This window comes from Perna viridis, chromosome 5 (genome assembly GCF_037379345.1).
Source record: "Perna viridis isolate PV_CMFRI_1.1 ecotype Kerala chromosome 5, ASM3737934v1, whole genome shotgun sequence".
Classification (NCBI taxonomy): domain Eukaryota; kingdom Metazoa; phylum Mollusca; class Bivalvia; order Mytilida; family Mytilidae; genus Perna; species Perna viridis.
In genome coordinates, this window is record NC_142449.1 from 6,626,900 (window position 1) to 6,652,600 (window position 25,701).

Here is a 25,701-nt window from a genome sequence, read left to right on the forward strand (position 1 = left end):
GATTACATTCTTTTGATTACCTCTATTACCTTGGTTCCCTTGATTACTCTTACAGGAGTGAAGAGACTTTTGCACCTCAATGTTATTTGTGGTAGCAGGGAACATGTGGCTTTGTGTATCAATCTTGTTACTCTAACTTGATATTGAATAACTTAAATACTGTACATTTGAAGATTTTTAATCATTAACACTCCTTCCTTTTTCAGTAGTTAAATTGTTATTTGATGTTTTATTATTGAAAACTAAGTAACACGTATTGGGGTAACTAGTTGTATTTTGCACATTTTCAGCCAACTTCATGGTAATGAAGTTCCAGTCATTCACAATTGATTTACTTATGACTACTCAAAAAATTTTCAATGAATTTAAAGAGTACTTTGGGATATTTTAGAATTGGCAATAATGATAATATTTTTCAATAGACAAAATTTTTATTATTGCAAATTCTTATAAATTAATTTAAAAACACATTTTTATCTTGAAACATGAGAAAAGTAGCACTGAATTCAACTGAGTAGGGGTGTGTCAATATTTTTTTATCCATTGAGATATAACAAAATTATATTAACCAATCAGATTATGGTATTTTTCTCAAATTAATTTATTGCTACATATCAGTTGAAGGAAAACCCTATTGATTTTTTGGAATATACATGTAAAGTCAAGGTCACAGTTAAACGAAGGAAAACCCTATTGATTTTTTGGAATATACATGTAAAGTCAAGGTCACAGTTAAACAAAGCCATATACTACTTGGGGCTTACCATACATATTTGGCTTGAGCACCTCCTGTGTCATAATAAATATAAATCACAGTTTTCTTAATTAAAAGTAATTTGATCCATTTCAGTTTTTAAGAATATTTAGTAAGGATTGCATTTTGAAAATACTGATTTTAAACCACTCATTCCTGATGGAGAATCTACATATTTACCACTCAGTAATTGGTTGTAGTATAAACTATGGTATTTTTCTATTCCTCCACCTTTAGGCCTGAAGAGGTCAAATTTGATACTTTTCTATTTTGGTTGTATCTATCAAATCTAATGATACATTTTTTATCGATAAAACCATATATTTTGAATATCATTTGTTAATATGTTGTAGCCAATATGAGCCAGTTAGCAGATTTTTTGGGGAAAAAATCCATGATGAATATTAGTGTAAATGTTTATGTGTTTTTTAATTTTATTATAGTTCTTTATATTCCCATTGTTCTTTACACTGACCTTTAACCCAATTTTTTGAAAGCAGTATCAATTACATACTTTTCTGGTGCTTACATTTTTATACCCCCGCTTGCAAAGTTGTTTCTGTAAAAGTGTTCATATAATAATTTCAATGAAAATCACTGTTAATTGGATTAGTCTTTTCTGATCGTTTCTATTGTAAATATTTTAAACCTTTAACATAAATATGGTCATCCTGTATTGATTGTAAGTCTCATGCAAAAGTGAAGTCATTTAATGGTGTGTCCATCATCATTCCACATCAGTCGCTTGTACAGACTTTTTAAAAGGTTGGAGATATTTGATATGTGTGTTGTAGATCTAACCAAGTAATGTGTTTGAGTCTAGTTTCAGTTTTTAAATCGAATATTTTTGATGGAGTTATGACCTTTGAACTATGCTGTTTGATGACATTTTCAGTAGACCAGACCAAACTAGTGGTTTGAGATTTTGAAAACAAATCTAGAAAAGTAACACTAAGTAACACCAATTTCAGTTTTTAAAATTAGAAAGCTTTTTTAAATGTCTAGAGTTATAATCCTTAGACTGTGTTAGTTATGTTGACCAGACATTTTTATTAAGTGGGTTAACATATTGACTTGATAACTGTTTCTTGTTTTGTCTACATTGTGTCTGTTTTTGTACATTTTACTAATTTGGAGACAATGTTGATATCATTTACAATAAGAGGTTTTTTTTCAGTAGGTTTATGTTGCAGAGATTTTAAGAGGCAAAAAATGATTTGAATATAATGATAATGATATGAAAATAATGTGTACATAAATATATACAATATGGGTGATATTACAGTTTGACATCACATGTTTTCTCCTCTATATAACCCTGATTGACAGATCCCTGATCGTCATTGTCACTTGGAATATCAATTCTAATTCCTGCACTGCTTCCTGAATCACCATCAGGTTCTATGCTAACATTACTGCTGGATGTATTGTCAGGAAGAATTCTGTCAGTACTTCTTGCCTCTGTAAGTGTCTGGTGCTTAGTATTGCCAGTACTCGATAAGTCTTGTACTTTTATTGATGGTACCTTTAATGTTTCTTTATTCCATTTTGCAGTAGATTCTTTGGGGTTTTGGTCAGATTTAGTTGTTGCCTGCTTTTCTAGATTGTTTTCTTCATTATTGTGAGATATTTCGGAATATGTATCATTAAACATGAATTTCCTTTTATCCAAACACATTATATATGCCAAAGCCACAATGCAAGGAATTAGAAATATCACACCAGCTAGAATTCCTACTACGATTTGAAGATCAAGGTACGAAATTTCCTTACATGCATTTCCTAACACATGAGTTTCATTGTGCAATACATTTAAACAAACTTGATACTTTCCACTCTTAAGTTCATCAGATTTTGCAGTATATTGAGAAACAGAAGGATGAAGCTTTGGAGAGCTATAGACTATTTGACCTTCCTCTCCTAAAATTATTATTTCATAGCCATAAAAGTCTGAATAGTTGTACCTTTGCCATGTCAAGAACACCTCATTATCTCCCTTTTTTGTTGCTAAATTTAACTTATCACTAAGTATAATGGTATTGGGATTGGGACTGCCTCTTGAATCACTTGACTTTTTGCAATGTTCTGGTGCTTTCAAAAGGTACTGGTCAGAGCACTCTGTTTGAAGGTTAGCCACAAGAATGGTTGACCCATTCTCTAATTTACATGTCCAGTCATTATTTTTGCCTTGATGGACATGAATAGTGTCAGTTTTTTGTTTGTATATGAGTTTTTGAAGAAACCAGCTCAGGTGACAAGAACACTTTAGTGGATTGTCTTGTAAATTGACATATTCAAGGTCAACCAAATTCAACAGAAGACAATCATCAAAGTGCTCAATCCCAGAATTTTTCAAGTCTATAAGGATCACATGACCTGGAAATTTAACATCAGCTAGACCTGCAGTGTTAGAATTGTTAGAAAGATTAAGATACTTTAGGTCATGTAAGAAAGAAAAAGTTTCAGAATCAACTGTTGATAGACTATTACCACTTAGATCTAAAGTCACAAGGGAGTTCTCTATTCCATTGAAAGTCGCAGTTGATAAGGAGTTGATAGAATTTTGTGATAAATCAACGTACCAGAGGAAATGATTGTTGACAAATGTATTGTCTCCAATAGTGTTAATCTGGTTGTTGGAAATGTCAAGTCTTTCCAAAGCTGGCATGGTGGAAAATGTGGAATCATCTATTTGTGTCAAGCTATTGTAGGAAAGGTTCAGATTGGTAATTTTACTCCCAATATTTGGGTAGGACACATAATCCAAATTTTCAAAGTTATTCAAACTTAAGTCAAGTTGTTGTATGCTGTATATACCTGAGAAGATGTCTCCTGGCAGTGAACTGAGATTATTGCCAGACAAGTCTAATGTAGTTATATTAAGAGAAACACTTTGGACATCATTAATGATTTTTAACTGGCTCTGTGTACTGAAGTTGCATTTGATGATTATTTGATTGCTTCCATGACAGGTACAGTCTGTTGATAAGACTTGGAGACAGGTCTGACTGGCCACAATACAGTGTTGTACCATAAGAATAAGTATCAGCAACAGTACCATAATCCTGCAAAAAATTAGAAATTTCTAAGCCAATATGATAATTCAACAAAAAATGTTTTTATCTGATTTATAGGAAAGCACTTACCAGTATAATGCAAACACTATTGTAATCTAATTAGTCTATTTCCCAAGGCAATTTTATCAGAAAATAATACATGTACCATGCTTATAAGTATACTGTTGAAATTCTTCATAGTTTCACAGAACTTGTGAAGTTACCTTGGAAGAAAGTTACTCCAATGTTTATCTACCTCATAACTTGTTTATGAATAATGTCTTTCACAATCAAGTTTAACCTGGCTGTTTAATTAGTGTATCTTATCCTTGATAAGAAATATTTATTTGTTAACTCCAACTACCTTTGAAGTACTATTCTTCATGAACTAGAAATTTATAATTTTAAATTCACAACAAAATGTTTAAATTTTCTTTGAAAACATGAATGTTCTTTTATAATCTTAAACACCTCTTATTGATAAAAGTCAACATACACTGAATAAACAACTTTCACCACTTATCTAAATGACCTATTTGAACTTTCAGGACATTTTTATATTTAATCAAATTCTTTCCCTTCTTTGAAATGTATGTTATGGATAAGATATGACTAAATATATCCAAATACTGAATAAATTAGACTTTGTTTTTAATTTGACATGGAGACCGTCTGGAATTGTAATATTTTTACAGTTGTCTAATGGTGACTAATGTACTCTCACTGACATAGATCTGATAAAAACTTAGATAGTTATCTCCCCTAAAGGGCAAACTTGTAGGTGTTTGGTAATTCACTGTCAAGACTTACCCTTAGATAATGTTTATCTGAGTTGTGATAATGGATAATTTCATATCTAATTTATGATGTAACTAAACATGTTCTAATAACATTAAGGATATTGTTGTTATCATTTTTATTTAGACTAGAGAGTATAATCATACTGGTTATGTTACATTGTTAATTATTTTTGAAAGACAACAAAAATAAACATAATAAATATTGAATAACCCCTGAATTTTTAGCATCATACAGGTTCAAATGAGTCAATTTGATGTTGATTTTTTATTGTATTTCTTAAGAAGAGAGAACCCATAATAAAATTCTTGAAGTGGTTACCGCATGACAAGTGCCTCATGACCAAGAACTACTTGTTTTTGTACCCATTTTTTGGATTGCTATTTTATATCATGGCCAAAATCATGTTGGTGATTTATCTTGATTTCAATATAATTTGTATTGTTTACTTAACAAAAATAGACAATTATTATAGACTAGTGTATTGGCATTGTGACATAATTTTGGGACATGTCATGTAAAAATGTTATATTTAAATAGTAGTGAATTAAAAAGTCCACCCACCAAAAAAAAATGAAACAAAACAAACAAACAAAAATTTTAAAAGTGATATCAAAACATTTTTCTGTGAAATGTTGTCCATGGGTTAAGTATACAGATTGCTTAAAGGAGAAATTTCAAGTCAGTATAGACCTGTCAAACATAATCTTTGGCCGAAAAAATAATAAAATTCGAAAGCATTTTATTGACTTCAGTTGGCATACTTATGTATTGGAAGTGGGAGGTTTAGCTCACTGTTTACCCACCTTTAATTTTGAAATGCCTTTACCAAATCAAGACCATTAAAGTGGTTTTCTAACTTTCTGGTTTTGCCCTGATATTGCCATTTGTTGTAGGGACTTTCCTTATAGACTTATATCCTTTTGATACTGCCTAGAATTTATCAGTTCAGTAATTTTGTTATTATCCTTCATTTACTGTAAACAGTGATGTAATAAAAATTATGAAAGACCTTTTATTAATTTACATCATAGTGGCATTTTATTTTAGGTTGATCTGGGTCCTAAAGATTCAGAAAGATTCATTATTTCAGAAAGAGAATATTCCTTCATATAAGAGTATTAGGAGATAATGACTTCCTACTTTTCACTCAGTTAATGAATTCTGTTCGAATAGAAATTATTTCTTTAATTGGAAACTGTTACTAGGGATAAAAGCAAATCAAGGAATGGCACTACATCACTTTATACATTGTATAAACTTTAATCTGAAATTTGTGTACATGCTTCTGCATTTTAATGACTCACTTTCTAATTTTTTTGTTGTTGAAATAACAAAATTTGTGTTAATAAGTTTAAATTTGTATCCTACCTTTGATTTTGATAGTGTGATATTTCCAAAACTAAGTTCACTGGAAAAAAATAAAAGAAATTACTCTTTTTCCCTTAAAGTTACACAAAATTCTTCTTATGTTGATATATCCTTAGCTTGTTTAGGTCCCTTTGTTTATACCAGATCCTTACCACTGTCTCTTTCTATATATATATATATCCCTGGTTTGTTTAGGTCCCTTTGTTTATACCAGATCCTTACCGCTGTCTCTCTATATAGGATGATTAGATAGAAATCTTTTAGCTCCAAGACAATATGAATGTTAAGTTGAATCACAGCTCTTTCCACGGTAAAAAGAATGCTTTGGAATGTTCTTATCATTTTATATCTTTGTGCAAGTATCACTTCAATTTCTGTGGGTATCCAACAGGTGTCATTGTAGGCTTGTAGCTAAACTCATAAGATTAATATCAGATATAAAGTATAATCCCCAAACCAACCCCTTTTGAAATGTGTGCAAAGTTTTGTTGGGTACCTAAGGGTGTATGAGGGTTGTGTGCAAATACTTTCTCTTCATGAAAAGTGTGGAAAAAAGTTTAAAAAAGGGGGAAGTGTGCATAAATTTGATTTAAACAAGGCCATTTAATATTTACATTGTATATTTAAAGCCTTTAAGGTGTAGCTAATGTTAAAATAGTTTCACAAAATTTCACTATATAGTATTCATAATAAATTCAATTGTATTTTTTATTTAAACTTTCCAAACACTCGTCTTGATCATTCTACTGACTATTATACTGATCAGAATTAGATAATGTTTAATCACCTTTTATTTGTTAATCCTCATTTTATTATTAGAAATAAATTTCTGAGATGGCTAGAAAGCATACATGCTACTATGTTAATAAAAATAAATGTTATGATGACTACATTTTGCAACATGTATTTTGTATGTTGAGTATATTTGCATCATGTTATATGAATCTGGTCTTAAGAAGTGAAAGTCGCACAATTTAATTTTTGAGTAGCTTCTATTTATTCAATTCTGATATTAAGTAAAAGTGCCAGTCAGCATTTATTTCATTGTGTAGTTGAATGAAACTTATCCCATTTAGAATTTTGGAATCAGAAAAATAGGCAGAATATGACAGATTGTTTGAATGACAGATAGAGAAAAAAAAACAATGACAAAATTTCTAATATAGGAACAAGTGTGATAAGACTACTGTATTGTCATTGTTTAATATCAACAAATCAATTCTATATTCATCAGTATTACTTTTAAACACATTGTTTATAGTTGTTGATATATGTTGTCTGTTCAGTTGTAAGACAAAAATCTAATCACTATTTAGTGTATTGAACCAGAACTCTAGAATCAAAATTATTATTATATTATAATTAAAATGTGCCTATTTACACATAACCAAAGTTTTTTTTTAACTTTTTTTACTCATACACTTCATGCAATCATCTCTTTTTTTAATCAATAGAATAGTTTACAACTTAAAGTTCATATTAAATATCTTGATTTGACATAAGGGTATTTATTCTTTACCAGGCACAATAATATGATCTCTATATTTAAATCTATATATACATATAGTACCATAGTTTACCAGATTTTATTTTGCACACATCACTTTGTCTTTGTTGATTTTTCTTGACAGTGAACCATTGATCTGCATGTCATTTAAGTTTACCTGTACTGATGTTGCTTCAGACTAGAAATAAAAAAAGATGATACTATTAAATGTAATGAACTTCTTTTTATTGAATTACTGTGAAAGGATGACTGATTAAATATTCATGAACTCAAACTTAACACTGTCACTGGGATTATATTTTGCACCCATCACTCTATCAAAAGAATTTTAATGATACTTAGTAGTCAATCTTCCATATTAAAATGGTAATGTGAATCTATATTGATATTAGATGGGTTTAATGTCCTTTAAGGTAATGTTTCATTAAAACAGGGACAGTAGTTGGTTGTTATATTACTATCCACCCTGCTCTCATCCTATATGATAGTGTAATATCCTTCAGTGCATAGTACTATAAACCATTATTTAAATGCTCTTCACATTTGAGTACTGGGGTGTGAAATGTCCATGACTGTCAATGAACCAGTTCTATACCATATCAGAATTGAATCAGTACCTCTTACCTAAAGGACAAGGAAAGCACAGTTCATGCTGACTTAGTTCCTATCAGTTTAAGTCTTTTTTAGTGACTAGGGTGGTACACTTCATATTGACTTAGTTCCTATCAGTACAAGTCGTACTTTGAGGACAGGGTGACACATTTCATATTGACTGAGTTCCTATCAGTACAAGTCCTACTTAGAGGATAGGGTTGGCACACTTCATATTGACTGAGTTCCTATCAGTGCAAGTCTTACCTAGAGGACTTTGGTGGCAAACTTCATGTTAAATGAGTTCCTATCAGTGCAAGTCTTACCTAGAGGACTAGGGTGGCACACTTCATATTGACTGAGTTCATATCAGTGCAAGTCTTACCTAGAGGACATGGATGGCACACTGCATATTGACTGAGTTCCTTTCAGTACAAGTCCTACTTTGAGGACAGGGATGGCACACTTCATGTTGACTTAGTTCCTATCAGTACAAGTCCTACCTTGAGGATAGGGTTGGCACACTTCATGTTGACTTAGTTCCTATCAGTACAAGTCCTACCTTGAGGATAGGGTTGGCACACTTCATGTTGACTGAGTTCCTATCAGAATAGCTCTTACCTAAATGAATTGGGTGGTACACTTCATATTGACTGAGTTCCTATCAGTAAAAGTCCTACTTTGAGGACAGGGATGGCACACTTCATAGTGACTGAATTCCTATCAGTACAAGTCGTCCTTTGAGGACAGGGATGGCACACTTCATATTGACTGAGTTCCTATCAGTACAAGTCGTCCTTTGAGGACAGGGATGGCACACTTCATATTGACTGAGTTCCTATCAGTACAAGTCTTACCTTGAAGTCTTACCTAGAGGACTAGGGGTAGCACACTTCATATTGACTGAGTTCCTATCAGTACAAGTCTTACCTAGAGGACTTGGGTGGCAAACTTAATGTTGACTGAGTTCCTATCAGTACAAGTATTACCTAGACGACTTGGGTGGCAAACTTCATGTTGACTAAGTTCCTATCAGTACAAGTATTACCTAGACGACTTGGTTGGCACACTTCATGTTGACTGAGTTCCTATCAGAATAGCTCTTACCTAAATGAATTGGGTGGTACACTTCATATTGACTGAGTTCCTATCAGTAAAAGTCCTACTTTGAGGACAGGGATGGCACACTTCATAGTGACTGAATTCCTATCAGTACAAGTCGTCCTTTGAGGACAGGGATGGCACACTTCATATTGACTGAGTTCCTATCAGTACAAGTCATCCTTTGAGGACAGAGGTGACACACTTCATATTGACTGAGTTCCTATCAGTACAAGTCTTACCTTGAAGTCTTACCTAGAGGACTAGGGGTAGCACACTTCATATTGGCTGAGTTCCTATCAGTACAAGTCCTACTTTCAGGACAGAGATGGCATACTTCATATTGGCTGAGTTCCTATCAGTACAAGTATTACCTAGAGGACTGGGGTGGCACATTGTGGCTATCAGTATAAGTCTAATACAATGTATTGGAAAGGGGTACTACGATTTGTTTTGAACTCGTTTTGATTAGTACAGACTTTATCATTGCCTCACTCTCCATCATTATAAGTAGAAGTAAATTGAAACATCTCCAGGATTCTATACTATAAATGTACAGATTAATATACAAACTATACATATCAGTTCATTTTTTTTAAAATAGGCAAGCATGCTGCAATTGTAGTATCAATGAATATTTTTTTCTCATAGAATGTTACACTATTACAATTTGTGTCATAACTGATTGTATTCAGGGATTAACAATTAGAATATGTGTGGTCAATATATCAAAGAGAAAACAACTCCATTGTTTTGTTAAGTTAGAAGAATTCTAGTACTAAGTAGGTGAAAGTCAGACATTTAGAACCATTTTTTTGCATTTATCGTCATTTTTAGATCTGATGTTTGCAATTTAAGAATCATCCAGTGAGTCTCCATGATGAAGATTTTTATGATGTATTTCCAATGAATAAATTGTTTAAATAGCATCCTGACCACATATGTTTAAGCACAGTATCTGTTTTCTTTCCAAAATATTCATTCATTTCATGTTTAAGCAAACTAATTATAAAGGTTAGATATAAGTTAAGTTCCCAAGTTTCACATAAAATTTTTATTCTGCCTTACAAAAAGATGATCCCCATACAAAAAGTACTTCTCAACAAGTGTCAAATCATTATCACAACTCATTTCTTAGGGTTGAGTTTACTTAGTTCTGTAAACTGGCTTTTTTTCACAGATACGTGGAACCTTATTTTTTTTACATATCAGGATACTAATACATTGTATGACATGAATTCCATATTGAAGAGACTTATCAATGGCATTTTCTTTTTTAATTTTTTTTTCTGACTTGCAAAATAAGTGGTTTACAATGTTTTATCATGGAACTCATAACATTTATGTATACAAACAATGACAATTTATATTTTTAATTGCCATTTAACTGTCTGAGTATTCAGACCTTTAATTCACTGTAATGTTGACCTAATTAAACTCCTACTCTGAAGGAGAGAGGTGTATACAGTTTTACCCTTGTCCATGTTTTCGTCCATAACATTTATTTCTGTCAGTATTCTCCGCAACTACTCATCACAGTGGTTTGAAATTTGAGCAGAATCTTCCAGTAGGTAAGTCATATGGTTGGAATTTAATTTTTGAAAAATTTCAAGAACCTTCTGTTTATAGTGGTCTTTGTTAAATTTACCTATATCATGAATGAAAGCAGGGGTATTATTAGTGAGCCACGGCTCACATATTTTATTTTTTTTTTGTTTAGTCATATGTTGATACATAGTGATGCTATCATCTAATCTTTTTTTTTTTTCAGATAATTGTGTCTATGTTATCAGTACCTGCAATATTTTATCGACCAAAAGGCAGAGAGGAAGATTCAGATAATGCTAGGGAAAAGTTTCAGGTTCCTGAGAGTGACCATCTCACATTGCTCAATGTTTACCAACAGTGGAAGAAAAATGGGTACGCCTATACTTTTTGTATGCCCTCCATTAAGGCATCAGGGTCATTTAATTTTGCTGTCTGTTTTTGAAAAAAAAATTTGGCATCCCTTTGGAACTTGTTCAGATTTGGCATATAACTTTAAGGGTTATGCATCTGTATCCAGTGCTCTAGTTAAAAAATTCAATTGTATTCTAGGCAATTACAAATATATATAATTATTTTTAAGTGCTGAAAAATGCCTAGAATAAAAAGTGTACATAAACTTGTTCTGTCAATGCCTTTGAGCTCTCAGCACAAGTAATGGTATTTTACTTACCTGTGCTTTCATTGGATGTTCTCAGCACATGTAATGACATTTTTACTTACACTTCAGTCAACCTTAAATTTCATTTAAAGTAATGGCATTTTACTTACCTGGGCTTTCATATGATGTTCTCAGCTTAAGTAATGACATTTTACTTACACTTCTGTCAACCTGAAATTTCATTTAAAGTAATGACATTTTACTAACCTGGGCTTTCGTTGGATATTATCTGCACAAGTAATGGTATTTTACTTACCTGCACTTTCATTGAATGTTCGTGTCACAAGGAATGGTATTTTACTTACCTGCGATTTTGTTGGTTGTTCTCAGCACAAGTAATGACATTGTACTTACACTACAGTGAACCTTAAATTTCTCCACTCTTCACAATGTATGATCATTTGTGTCAAGAATGCTTAAGGATTGAACTCGTGTGCGGAACAAGTTCCACACACTTATTAAATCTAGGCGTTCTTCGGCACTCGTGATAATATTTCGGTTATTTGCTAAGGCCACCCACTTATTTTCTTTGGAAATGACTGTAAATTAAAAAAAAATACGGGTGTTAGAAAAACTGTGAATCTGGTGTTGGAACTGGAAAACCTGTGTTAGAGGTTAGACATGTTGATTGTTGACAGCAACTATATATCTTAGACAGCTTTTGTTTGTACTTTAGATGGTCAATGTTAAGACAGAATTACTGTGTTTGGAAACCTCGACAGTAAACTGCCACAGTTTCCATGAACCAGATCATCAAACTTAATGTACAATGTTGTTATTGTTCAATATCTTGTGTTATACTTGGTAATAGCCATATTTCACTAATAATAGACAATTGATGTGATGGGGAAAAAACAAGAACAAACTTGTAAGTTCAATAGTATTATATCCTACTGAGTAGTACTTAGTTTCTTGTTTTTTACAGGTACTCAGCCACATGGAGTAATAATCATTTTATACATATAAAGGCCATGAGAAAGGTAAATTCTCTAATAAGATAGTTCCTCCGATCAGGTCATACACCCAGTCAATTTTCTTGAATAACATTTGTCCAATAAACATTCTATTGAAAACCATTTATTCCATAAGTAAAACATCTATCTTTACTATAATGACAAAAGCCTGTAGTAGTAGTTTATAAAAATATTTCTTACCTTTTCTTTAAGGGGGGGTCAAAAATTAATTGCAATTTGAAGATAATGTCATTCTTTTTGTACTTAACACATATCTCCATGTAATGATAATACCATTGTCCCAGCCGATGAAGTTTTTGAGCCACATATCTTCATGTAATGATAATGCTATTGTCCCAACTGATGAAGTCATTGAGCCACATATCTCCATGTAATTATAATGCCATTGTCCCAGCTGATGAAGTCATTGAGCCACATATCTCCATGTAATGATAATGCCATTGTCCCAGCTGATGAAGTAATTGAGCCACATATCTCCATGTAATTATAATGCCATTGTCCCAGCTGATGAAGTCATTGAGCCACATATCTCCATGTAATGATAATGCCATTGTCCCAGCTGATGAAGTAATTGAGCCACATATCTCCATGTAATGATAATTCTATTGTCCCAACTGATGAAGTTATTGAACCACATATCTCCATGTAATGATAATGCCATTGTCCCAGCTGATGAAGTCATTGAGCCACATATCTCCATGTAATGATAATGCCATTGTCCCAACTGATGAAGTAATTGAGCTATCATTTTCCTGCTGTTATAGTCACTACCTCATTATTGGTTGGTGGTGTACTTGCCTGGAGTATGGTAGGTCATAGTTCAAACCCAGGTTGTCACAGACAGTCACTGCTTCTCCACTATGCATGGGCATATTTGGTTGTAGGATGACAACTGGCTGTCTCAGTATCAGAATAATGAGTCTGTGTCTGAGTGACATGTCTACCTGTGGGTCTGAGTGACATGTCTACCTGTGGGTCTTAGTGACATGCCTACTTGTGGGTCTGAGTGACATGTCTACCTGTGGGTCTGAGTGACATGTTTACCTGTGGGTCTTAGTGACATGCCTACTTGTGGGTCTGAGTGACATGTCTACCTGTGGGTCTGAGTGACATGTCTACCTGTGGGTCTGAGTGACATGCCTTCCTGTAGTTCTGAGTGACATGCCTACTTGTGGGTGGAAGTTTCTGTGAGCTAGCACAGTAAAGATCTGGCTCAGCATGTTTGACTAATACAAAGCATGGTATGTTTGATAGGTATAATGTTCTTGTCCTGAAATGCATGAAATATCTTCCATAGGACATTAAACCACAGTCAATCATTTATATGTCATTAAGTATTTAAAGATTGTTTGGGTTTAACTGAAACTGATTGGTTGTTTTTCTTATTTTGAATCACAGGTACGAGAAGTTAGGCAGCAACTTAAAGAGATCATGGACCAACAGAAGATGTCTCTAGAGTCCTGTGGTAATGACTGGGATGTTGTCAGGAAATGTATATGTTCAGCTTACTTCCACCAGGCTGCTAGACTCAAGGTTAGCCACCTTTAAGCAGTTCAATATCTTTTTATACTGTTGAAATTGTTTTAACCCTATCAGGGCTGTAAAATTCTTAGTTTCAGTTATCCTTCGGTTAATGAAAAAAAGCTTAGAGAAGTTACCTTTAAAATTTAAGCTTTATATAAATGAGTTGGTTTTTTTATATTTTGTTTTTGTATCATACCTGATATAGGAACAAGAACAGTCTAAATGAAGAGATTTGATAAGGAAGATAAATTTTGGTATTTATTAAGGCAATAAATTCATACAAATTCTACCCTCAAATGTTAAATATGTTTAGAATTTTTTCAGGGGCATTCATAACCATGAATATATTGTTGTGACATTGTTTTGTTTTCTTGTATCCACTGGCAATTTTTTGTTGATAACTGGCAAAGAAGGTTGTGTTTTTGTAGTATTAATATATTGATAACTGGCGAAAAAGGTTGTGTCTTCATAATACATTGATAACTGGTGAAGAAGGTGTGTCTTCGTAATATATTGATAACTGGCGAAAAAGGTTGTGTCTTCATAATACATTGATAACTGGTGAAGAAGGTGTGTCTTCGTAATATATTGGTAACTGGCGAAGGAGGTTGCATCTTCATAATACATTGATAACTGGTGAAGAAGGTTGTGTCTTCGTAATATATTGGTAACTGGTGAAGAAGGTTGTGTCTTCTTAATATATCAGTAACTGGTGAAGAAGGTTGTGGATTCGTAATATATCGGTAACTGGCGAAGAAGGTTGCGTCTTCTTAATATATCAGTAACTGGTGAAGAAGGTTGCGTCTTTGTAATACATTGGTAACTGGCGAAGAAGGTTGTGTCTTCTTAATATATCAGTAACTGGTGAAGAAGGTTGTGGATTCGTAATATATCGGTAACTGGCGAAGAAGGTTGTGTCTTCTTAATATATCAGTAACTGGCGAAGAAGGTTGTGTCTTCGTAATACATTGGTAACTGGCGAAGAAGGTTGTGTCTTCTTAATATATCAGTAACTGGTGAAGAAGGTTGTAGATTCGTAATATATTGGTAACTGGCGAAGAATTTTGCGTCTTCTTAATATATCAGTAACTGGCGAAGAAGGTTGTGTCTTCGTAATACATTGGTAACTGGTGAAGAAGGTTGTGTCTTCTTAATATATTGGTAACTGGCAAAGAAGGTTATGTCTTCATAATATATCAGTAACTGGCGAAGAAGGTTGTGGATTCGTAATATATCAGTAACTGGCGAAGAAGGTTGCATCATCTTAATATATCAGTAACTGGCGAAGAAGGTTGTGTCTTGGTAATACATTGGTAACTGGCGAAGAAGTTTGTGTCTTCTTAATATATTGGTAACTGGTGAAGAAGGTTGTGTCTTCTTAATATATTGGTAACTGGCAAAGAAGGTTGCATCTTCGTAATATATTGATATCTGGTAAAGAAGGTTGTGTCTACATATTATATTGAAAATTTTGTGTTGATGAAGGAGATTTTTAGTAATTTTAAAATTGAGTATGTAATTATGTTATATTAAGCCTATATAATAAGAAATGTTTACTCAGTGTTTTAAACATAAAACTTACTGGTGTCAAACTTTACCTTTTATCTGTTATACAGGGTATTGTAAGATATTACAGATGGCAGTCATTAATCCACCCCCCACCCACCCACCCCCATAAACAAGTTGGTTGTATGGAGGAAATATTGAAAAAGTTTATGATATTTATTTTTTTGAAATTTTACATGTGTTTTTCATTACTAGTAGATATTTATATTTATATATTGTATATTACAGGGTATTGGAGAATATGTCCATGTCAGAACAGGAATGCCATGTCATTTACATCCTACAAGTGCCTTGTTTGGTATGGGTTTTAATCCTGATTATATTGTCTACCATGAACTGGTTATGACTGCCAAGGTAGGTTTTGTTATATTGTTCTGTGCTTATTCCAATATTGTAGTGAAATCATTTTTGCAAGTTTCAAATTTTGTTAAATAAGTACTATTACAAGATCAAAGTTGTTTCCCCTATTCTTATGTTGGCTGTATAATATTTTTTGAGGCTGGTGTCTAAGTGAACTAATACCATTCTATAATAATGTTATTATTTGTGTAGAAATTTTTTGGTTCCTCCCAATTAAGTGTAAAAGGAAGTTACATGTATTATAATGTGGTCAAAATGTTTATCATTGGTCATCAGCTTGATTTGAGAGATTAAGCAATGTTTCTATTTGTCTGTCTGTCCATCCATCCACAGTGACACCATCTTTTAAACATAATACACTTTGTCCCTACAGAAATTTAGAATGTACTTTTATTTCCAAGGTCAATGATGGTAGGTAAAAGTTAAACTAAAACTTAAACATGAGCTAAGTAAGTTTCTTGAATGTACAGAAATTCGTAGATATAATGAGTAGGATATGGTGAATTTGTCCATGAGACAACAACCCCACTGGGTTGAAAATGACAGCCCAATGTCACTCACAGGTCTTCAGTGAACGACTAGGAAACCCTCACAACACAGGCATACCTGCCAACTTTTGAAAATGCCCATGGTGGTTTGGGGGTGAGGGGCAACATGTGAACGGTCATTTTAGGGACATATTTTGCAAACCATAGGGGTTTTTCTGTAGTAATATTTGAATGAGGAAAACACTCTAGTATTAAAGGGCCTGCTACAGTTGAACAACATGTACATGCATTGTAATATATTGGAACTCAAGCATTTAACAAAACTTCATCTGATGCATTGTCCACAAATCCTCCTTAACAACTTGCAGGATTGTAATAAAACTCAATGGAGTGTGAGATTATCATATGGAGATGTGCATATTGTCAGAACTTTATATTATGATAAAAATTGTAGTAATGACAGCTGTTGGACTTCATCCTTTTTCAACAAAACTTGGCCTGATGTGTTGTCAATGATTCCTCCTTAATGACTTGCAGGATTGTAATGAAACTTAATGGGGTGTTCGATTACCATGTGGAGATATGCATACATGTATTGTCAGGAATTTATGTTAGATAAAAATTGTAGAAATGACAGCTGTTGGAACTCAGACATTTTTCAGCAACACTTGATCTGATGCATTGTTCACAAATCCTCCTCAAAGACATGCAGGATTGTTTTGAAATTTAGTGGAGCATTAGATTACTCTATTAGGCTGTGGGGGTATTAAACCCATTATGGGAAATGTCTAGTTACATAGGGCAGGCTGCAGCTGGCCCCCCAAAACAATATTATACACAGACACTGCGAAATAGTTGCCCCTTTATACTCCAACAACATAAAAATAAACTGAAAGTGAAGAGGAAACAATACATACAGAGACTGAAATATCCTGACTTTGGACTGGTGCAAAAAAGGGGCAAGGTTCAAGTCATTTGGGCTGATCACAACCCTTCACCTTTTAAATCTGGCCAATGTGAAAAAAGTATTACACAATTAACACACCTAAAAATCAGTTCAAAATGGTTGGAGGCCCTTGTTAAAACAATAATAAAGAAACTAATTATACATTACACAAATGTACAAAGAACTACTAGCAGTTAACTGACATACCAGCTCCCAATCAGTTCAAACCTACCAAAAGTTGTGTCCTTATCATAATTGGTGTGTTATATCAATCTCAATTCTTCCCATGCAAGGTTGAGAACTTAAGTACATCAAAAGTCATGACGACACAATCTCTGTCATGATGGAAAACTGCTTTCAGATGGAATGTGTTAGTTTCTATGCAAAGAACCATGATCAAGTCAGTATTGATACAAAAAATAAAAGCTATCTTGAACAATTTGACCACAATTTCATAACTAAATCCCATATGAACTAGCCTTTTTAATGGTTTAGTTAACTTATTGATTGACTGTGGAGCTTTCCATGCTTTTAAAAGGATATTTCAACATGTGAGACCACTTGAAAAAGTTTTATGAAAATCAAGCCTGTCTGAATGCAGTTTTCAATAAATACTGATGAAAATACACACATTAAGATTTATGAGTTGAAGGAATTTGACCAACAGGTGCTTTTTTCTTTGATCCTTAATTAATTAATATTTTGATTTTTCTGCTGTTTTTATTTATTTTATTTATTTTTTTTTTTTTTTGATATGTCAAGGAATATTTGAAGATTACAATTACTGTGAAAGTACTTTAATTTGTGGATCACAATTTTCATGGATATGGGAAGAAACACAAGATCATGGATTCTTAAATTCATGGTTTTGAAGTCTTCAGTATACACATCAGTGGAAATCTACTCTTCATTGAGAATCAAATTTTGTGGTTTGACCTACCCATGAAAACCATGAAAATTGGTACCCCAGGACAAAAGTACTTGCATAGTCTTTCAATTTCATCCACACCACTTAACTTTTGCATGTAAATCTGGATCATTTGACTAAGTAGCCATATCTCTTGTTTTTTTGCCGTGGGATATTTTCCTCATTTCGAAGGTTTTTTTTTTCACTGTTGAGCCCTTGATGTAAACATTGTAACAGAACTAATTAACTAATATATATATATTTTTTTATTAATACAATGTAAAACTATTTGAGTATCCTTGTTATTTTGACCTTAGACAGATATCTTGTTTACAATGTTGAATATGACCATACATAAATAGACCATGTCTGGTAACAATATCATTCTAATCAAAGGTAGCAGTAAGTACATTTTAATGTGAGGGTCATTACAATTACTGATCATCAAGTTCAGGCAGAATAATAACACAATCAGGCAGTTAGAGTGATATTTTATGTTCTGCACTGACTGATTTTCTATTACTAGTAATCAGCAACATCTCAGGCACTTTGATGATATTTTTAATGTCATTGCATTAGCCTGAAGTAAAATTGGAAAAAAAGGAAAAACAATGAAGTTGTTATTATGAAATTGTCTATTGTATCAATGTTTATAATAAGAGTCTGACTAACAATGGACTTCAGATAGATGTAATCACAATATACAACAGTGGGGAACAACCCTTCTGTTTGTAACTGTTTCCATGGTGAATGACTTGTTCTCATCATTCAAATGATATCACTGCATATGACACTAAGTATATGATGTAACTCTCACAGAAATTAAATCACTGCTCAGTGGTTAAATAGTCATATGCCAAACATCAGGCCATAATGGCCTTCTAGCCTTAAACATGTAATAATACTGAACATCAGGCCACAATGGCCTTCTGGCCTTAAACATGTAGTAGGACCAAACATCAGGCCATAATGACCTACTAGCCTTAAACATGTAGTAGGACCAAACATCAGGCCATAATGGCCTTCTGGCCTTAAACATGTAATAGGACCAAACATCAAGCCACAATGGCCTACTAGCCCTAAACATGTAGTAGGACCAAACATCAAGCCATAATGGTCTTCTAGCCTTAAACATGTAGTAGAACCAAACATCAAGCCATAATGGCCCTCTAGCCTTAAAAATGTAGTTGGACCAAACATCAGGCCATAATGGCCTTCTGGCCTTAAACATGTAGTAGGACCAAACATCAGGCTATAATGGCCTTCTGGCCTTAAACATGTAGTAGGACCAAACATCAAGCCATAATGGCCCTCTAGCCTTAAACATGTAGTAGGACCAAACATCAAGCCATAATGGCCTTAAACATGTAGTAGGACCAAACATCAAGCCATAATGGCCCTCTAGCCTTAAACATGTAGTAGGACCAAACATCAAGCCATAATGGCCTTCTGGCCTTAAACATGTAGTAGGACCAAACATCAAGCCATAATGGTCTTCTAGCCTTAAACATGTAGTAGAACCAAACATCAAGCCATAATGGCCCTCTAGCCTTAAAAATGTAGTTGGACCAAACATCAGGCCATAATGGCCTTCTGGCCTTAAACATGTAGTAGGACCAAACATCAGGCTATAATGGCCTTCTGGCCTTAAACATGTAGTAGGACCAAACATCAAGCTATAATGGCCCTCTAGCCTTAAACATGTAGTAGGACATCAGGCTATAATGGCCTACTAGCCTTAAACATGTAGTAGGACCAAACATCAGGCCACAATGGCCTTCTGGCCTTAAACATGTAGTAGGACCAAACATCAGGCCATAATGACCTACTAGCCTTAAACATGTAGTAGGACCAAACATCAGGCTATAATGGCCTTCTGGCCTTAAACATGTAGTAGGACCAAACATCAGGCCATAATGGCCTACTAGCCTTAAACATGTAGTAGGACCAAACATAAAGCCATAATGACCTACTAGCCTTAAACATGTAGTGAACCAAACATCAGGCCATAATGGCCTACTAGCCTTAAACATGTAGTAGGACCAAACATCAGGCTATAATGGCCTTCTGGCCTTACACATGTAGTAGGACCAAACATCAGGCCATAATGACCTACTAGCCTTAAACATGTAGTAGGACCAAACATCAGGCTATAATGGCCTTCTGGCCTTAAACATGTAGTAATACCAAACATCAGGCCATAATGGCCTACTAGCCTTAAACATGTAGTAGGACCAAACATCAAGCCATAATGATCTACTAGCCTTAAACATGTAGTAATACCAAACATCAGGTCACAATGGCCTACTAGCCTTAAACATGTAGTAGGACCAAACATTAGGCCATAATGGCCTTCTAACCTTAAACATGTAGTAGGACCAAACATCAGGCTATAATGGCCTTCTGGCCTTAAACATGTAGTAATACCAAACATCAGGCTATAATGGCCCTCTGGCCTTAAACATGTAGTAGGACCAAACATCAGGCCATAATGACCTACTAGCCTTAAACATGTAGTAGGACCAAACATCAAGCTATAATGGCCTTCTGGCCTTAAACATGTAGTAGGACCAAACATCAGGCCATAATGACCTACTAGCCTTAAACATGTAGTAGGACCAAACATCAGGCCATAATGACCTACTAGCCTTAAACATGTAGTAGGACCAAACATCAGGCTATAATGGCCTTCTAGCCTTAAACATGTAGTAGGAGCAAACATCAGGCCATAATGACCACCTAGCCTTAAACATGAAGTAGAACCAAACATCAGGCCATAATGGCCTACTAGCCTTAAACATGTAGTAGGACCAAACATCAGGCCATAATGACCTACTAGCCTTAAACATGTAGTAGGACCAGAGATCAGGCTATAATGGCCTTCTGGCCTTAAACATGTAGTAGGACCAAACATCAGGCCACAATGGCCTACTAGCCTTAAACATGTAGTAGGACCAAACATCAGGCCATAATGACCTACTAGCCTTAAACATGTAGTAGGACCAAACATCAGGCCATAATGACCTACTAGCCTTAAACATGTAGTAGGACCAAACATCAGGCTATAATGGCCTACTAGCCTTAAACAAGTATGTTGAAATATCCAAGAATGCCTCAGAATACCCAAGAATATCCAAAAATACCCCCAAAACATTATAAAATAATCACAATTTTTATAGAAAATACATAAAATTTGAATGGATTTTTTTTTTAATATTATAAACTTGTGAGTTTAAACAATGCCAATATGACAGACGGAATAATGCATCCAGCATTTGTTTGTTTATATTAATGTATCCACAGCTGTATTATAACTATTTTTCAGGTTTGTATAGAGAAATGAGAGCAATAAATTAAGTGATTGTTTATTCGGAAATAAGTTGAAAATTGATAGAATGTTATAATGTTACGTTGTTAAAATTAGTTGTCTACCCATGATTGTTGATTGCAAATCAGTTGATGAAATTAAAATAAAATAAGTCATTTTTCATTTATATTTACATTTGTATGTCTTTTGCAACACACCATTTGACACATTTTTAATTTTAACCTTTATGATTAATAAATTATATATTATAGCCCAGATTTCTTTGCAATTCCCTTTGACTTGAAATAGGCAAAAGTCTTTCATTGGTCACAAGGTCGGCAAGCCATGTCGAGATAATTTACGTAACGATTGATGAAGAACAAAAACTGTTTTGGAAATGATATCAAAATTTAGCTTATTTACAAATTTTCATATCTTAAATTTTTTAGTAAATTTTGCCAAATACTTAATGTATGTTAGATCTTTGTTTATTCTTCATTGAGAATGTCTTAGCTGTGAGTAAATCATCAATTCTTACATAAACTAGCCACGAATCATTGTATAAACAAATATTTTCAAACAATTAGTTTTCAATATGAGATGATTATAAATAACAATAATATCAATCACTGAAATTACCACCGTAATTATAGCCACATGTCCGGATTTGCTTTACCGAACATTGTAGACCTGACCTAGACATCAAAGGGTGATGTAGCAGGTGGTCAGCACTTTTTTAATTTTATATGCTAACTTTATCTTGAAAATTAGATTTACTGATACAGATCTCAACATGTATTTAGGAAAACAAACCAATTATCATTGATAGTAAGCAATGCGTTTTTGGTCTCATTGATAAATTCCGATTGACCTCAGAAGAAAATACTGAAAAAAAACATTATCTTTCATCAAGTATAACATATTTCAATCAATTTGCAGGTTTAAATGTATATTTTGAGGTATTCTTTGGTATTTCTGTGGTCCGCCTTAAACATGTAGTAGGACCAAACATCAGGCCGTAATGGCCATCTGGCCTTAGACATGTAGTAGGACCAAACATCAGGCCATAATGACCTACTAGCCTTAAACTTGTAGTAGGGCCAAACATCAAACCATAATGGCCTTCTGGCCTTAGACATGTAATAGGACCAAACATCAGGCCATAATGACCTACTAGCCTTAAACTTGTAGTAGGGCCAAACATCACACCATAATGGCCTACTAGCCTTAAACATGTAATAGGACCAAACATCAGGCCACAATGACCTACTAGCCCTAAACAAGTAATAGGACCAAACATCAGGCCATAATGGCCTACTAGCCTTAAACATGTAATAGGACCAAACATCAGGCCACAATGGCCTACCAACCCTAAACATGTAATAGGACCAAACATCAGGCCACAATGGCCTACCAACCCTAAACATGTAATAGGACCAAACATCAGGCCATAATGGCCTTCTGGCCTTAGACATGTAATAGGACCAAACATCAGGCCACAATGGCCTACTAGCCCTAAACAAGTAATAGGACCAAACATCAGGCCATAATGGCCTTCTAGCCTTAAACATGTAGTAGGACCAAACATCAGGCTATAATGGCCTACTAGCCTTAAACATGTAGTAGGACCAAACATCAGGTCACAATGGCCTACTAGCCTTAAACATGTAGTAGGACCAAACATAAAGCCATAATGGCCTACTTGCCTTAAACTTGTAGTAAGACCAAACATCAGGCCATAATGGCCTTCTAGCCTGAAACATGTAGTAGGACCAAACATCAGGCCATAATGACCTACTAGCCTTAAACTTGTAGTAGGACCAAACATCAAGCCATAATGGCCTTCTAGCCTTGAACATATAGTAGGACCAAACATCAGGCCACAATGGCCTACAAGCCTTAAACATGTAGTAAGAACAAGCATCACCTAACCTCCATCTTAAAATTTTTAAAATCTAATAAAATGCAGATTTTTATTGACAAATTTCTATTTAAATTAGAAAATTATGATCAAACTAATAAATTAGACATAAAGATGAGTCAGTATATGTTAAATTGGTTGCTACAAAAACTGTTGTACTGTCTGGAAACTTATTCCAGTATGGTTATTATTCCCAACTTAATAGAAGGATTGTACAACCTGCATTATATACATGAAACCTGTCTTAACCAAATACTGTATAATCTGAAATCCTGTCTACACCAGACACTTTAAAGTCTCTTTATATCAATTTAAATATAATTAGAACCTTGATAAACTGAACACTTGTCTAAACCAAACACCTGCCTAAACTGAATACTTGTCTAAACCAAACACCTTTCTATACTGAACATTTGTCTAAACCAAACATCTGTCTAAACAAAACACCTGTCTAAATCAAACCACTTTTAAAATCCAAAAAAGTTTGGTATAGGCAGGTTTTTATTTACATGACCTTTGTTTTCCAATCCCTTCTAACAATATACAGAAGTGTAACTTAAATTTATGCCATATATTGACTGCTAAGATTTAATCTTGTAGGAGTACATGCAGTGTGTAACAGCAGTGGATGGGCAGTGGTTAGCAGAGTTAGGACCAATGTTCTACAGCATCAAAGATGCCAGTAAAAGTAGACAGGTACCCTCTTTATACCAATGACTTAAAATAATGGACTGGTACCCTCTATACACCAATTACTGTCAAAAACTTGACAGGTACCATCTTTGTATCATTTGCTATTAAAAAATCATCGGACAGGTACCCTTTATATACCAATCAGTGTCAAAAGCTAAACGGGTGCCCTCTTTGTACCAATAATGGTGGTCAAAGGTGTTTTTAGATAGGGTATTAAATTAACGTCTTTTTCTTATCATGCAGCATAAGTTTATTACAAATTTTAATTTTCTGTAACTTTTCATTAACCTGCCTTTTCTTACTTGTTAAGTCTCAGTGTCATGACTAATACCCTCTATATGCAATTTACTGTCAAAAACCAGACTGGTACCCACTTTGTACCAATTACGGTCAAAACCAGACTGGTACCCACTTTGTACCAATTACGGTCAAAACCAGACTGGTAGCCTCTTTATACCAAATAGTTCAAAAACCAGACTGGTTACCTTTATATACTGATTTCTGTAAAAAAAAAAACCAGACTGGTAGCCTTTATATACCAATAACTGCCAAAACCAGACTGGTAGTCTCTATATACCAATTACTGTCTAGACTAGACCTGCAGCTTCTATATACCAATTACTGTCTAGACTAGACTGGTTTGCTCTTTTTAGCTCACCCGGCTCATAATCCATTGAATTTAGCAAAATTTTGCAGGGTAATATTGTTCAACATCAGAAGATGGGCCTATGCAGAAATTTTTTAAATGATTTGTTGTCCCATGTAGGAGTTATAGCCCTTGAAACAGATTTTTTTGTTGTTTTTCATGTTTACAACTTTTAAAATATTCTCTGAAACCATGAGACAAAATGTAATGAAAGTTGGCATAATTGTTCCTTAGGTCATCCCTTACAAAGTGATTGTTTAAATTTTTTTTTTAAACAACATGGCTATCGCTATTAAAAATAGAACATAGGTGTCAAACTACAGTTTTTTGCAAATAACACAAAAACTGTTGAATTAGCAAAATTTTGATGAATATTGTTCACTATCAGAAGGCAGACCTGTGCCCAAATTTTCAAAATATTTGTAGCCTGATTTTGGAGTTAAGGCCCTTGAAACCGATTTTGTTGTTTTTCATATGTACTGGCTTTCTTTACTAAAAATGGAACATACAGGTCTAAATGCTTCTTTTGTTATTTTTTCCTTTACTAAAGAAGAATGATGAAGATGAAAGCTACTCATAAGATAAACATGATAATCTGAGTTGACCTGCAGTATTAATTGTTTTTAGGTGGCCATTTTAAAATGGCTGCAATTCTTTTGCCATTTTCATCAGTTATTTGGATTCCAATGATTTTTGCTTGGTTTCAATTGTAAACAGTGTTCTAAGTTGAATGGTGACGACAAAAATTTGTTCTGGATGGCCCCTGCCCAATATTTTTTCCAGAGGTTCTAAAAACACTTTGAAGGAATTTCCAACAGTTTACAGAGCCTTAGGTACTCAGTTGAACTTACAGCATTCATCAATATAATGCTGTTTTCCATTAATTTTTTGGTCAAACCTGGTAACAAAGTCTGATACCTTTACTTACTTAGTTAGTAGGCATGGTTTGCCAGGTGAGTGATTTAGGCTCCTGTTACCAATTACT

The 25,701-nt window shown here is 33.9% G+C and overlaps 2 protein-coding genes across 4 annotated transcripts in view; one reads left to right on the forward strand and one right to left on the reverse strand.

The window, feature by feature from the left end:
• The window catches only part of LOC148615760 (pre-mRNA-splicing factor ATP-dependent RNA helicase PRP16-like), a 69,203-nt gene that overhangs the window by 39,125 nt on the left and 4,377 nt on the right, over positions 1-25,701 (forward strand). The window contains exons 20-24 of the mRNA XM_088582321.1: positions 10,950-11,098; positions 12,310-12,364; positions 13,757-13,891; positions 15,677-15,802; positions 23,978-24,073. Of these exons, the coding sequence (XP_088438447.1) occupies positions 10,950-11,098; positions 12,310-12,364; positions 13,757-13,891; positions 15,677-15,802; positions 23,978-24,073 (561 nt within the window). The remainder of the gene's footprint in view (positions 1-10,949; positions 11,099-12,309; positions 12,365-13,756; positions 13,892-15,676; positions 15,803-23,977; positions 24,074-25,701) is intronic.
• LOC148615762 (uncharacterized) lies at positions 1,968-6,362 on the reverse strand. Of its 3 annotated transcripts, none has more exons than XM_088582326.1 (2): positions 6,202-6,362; positions 1,968-3,819 (listed from the first exon to the last, which is right to left on the reverse strand). In XM_088582326.1, the coding sequence occupies exon 2, from the start codon at positions 3,813-3,815 to the stop codon at positions 2,034-2,036; it is 1,782 nt and encodes a 593-aa protein (XP_088438452.1). In that variant the 5' UTR covers positions 3,816-3,819; positions 6,202-6,362; the 3' UTR covers positions 1,968-2,033. The 3 variants fall into 3 exon arrangements, with proteins under 3 accessions (XP_088438452.1, XP_088438451.1, XP_088438453.1); XM_088582325.1 differs by having other exon boundaries at positions 6,132-6,362; XM_088582327.1 differs by lacking the exon at positions 6,202-6,362 and adding an exon at positions 5,980-6,125.

Bases quoted from the DNA above. Each gene is read 5' to 3' on its own strand.
- LOC148615762 (XM_088582326.1), bottom strand. From the start codon at position 3,815: ATGGTACTGTTGCTGATACTTATTCTTATGGTACAACACTGTATTGTG.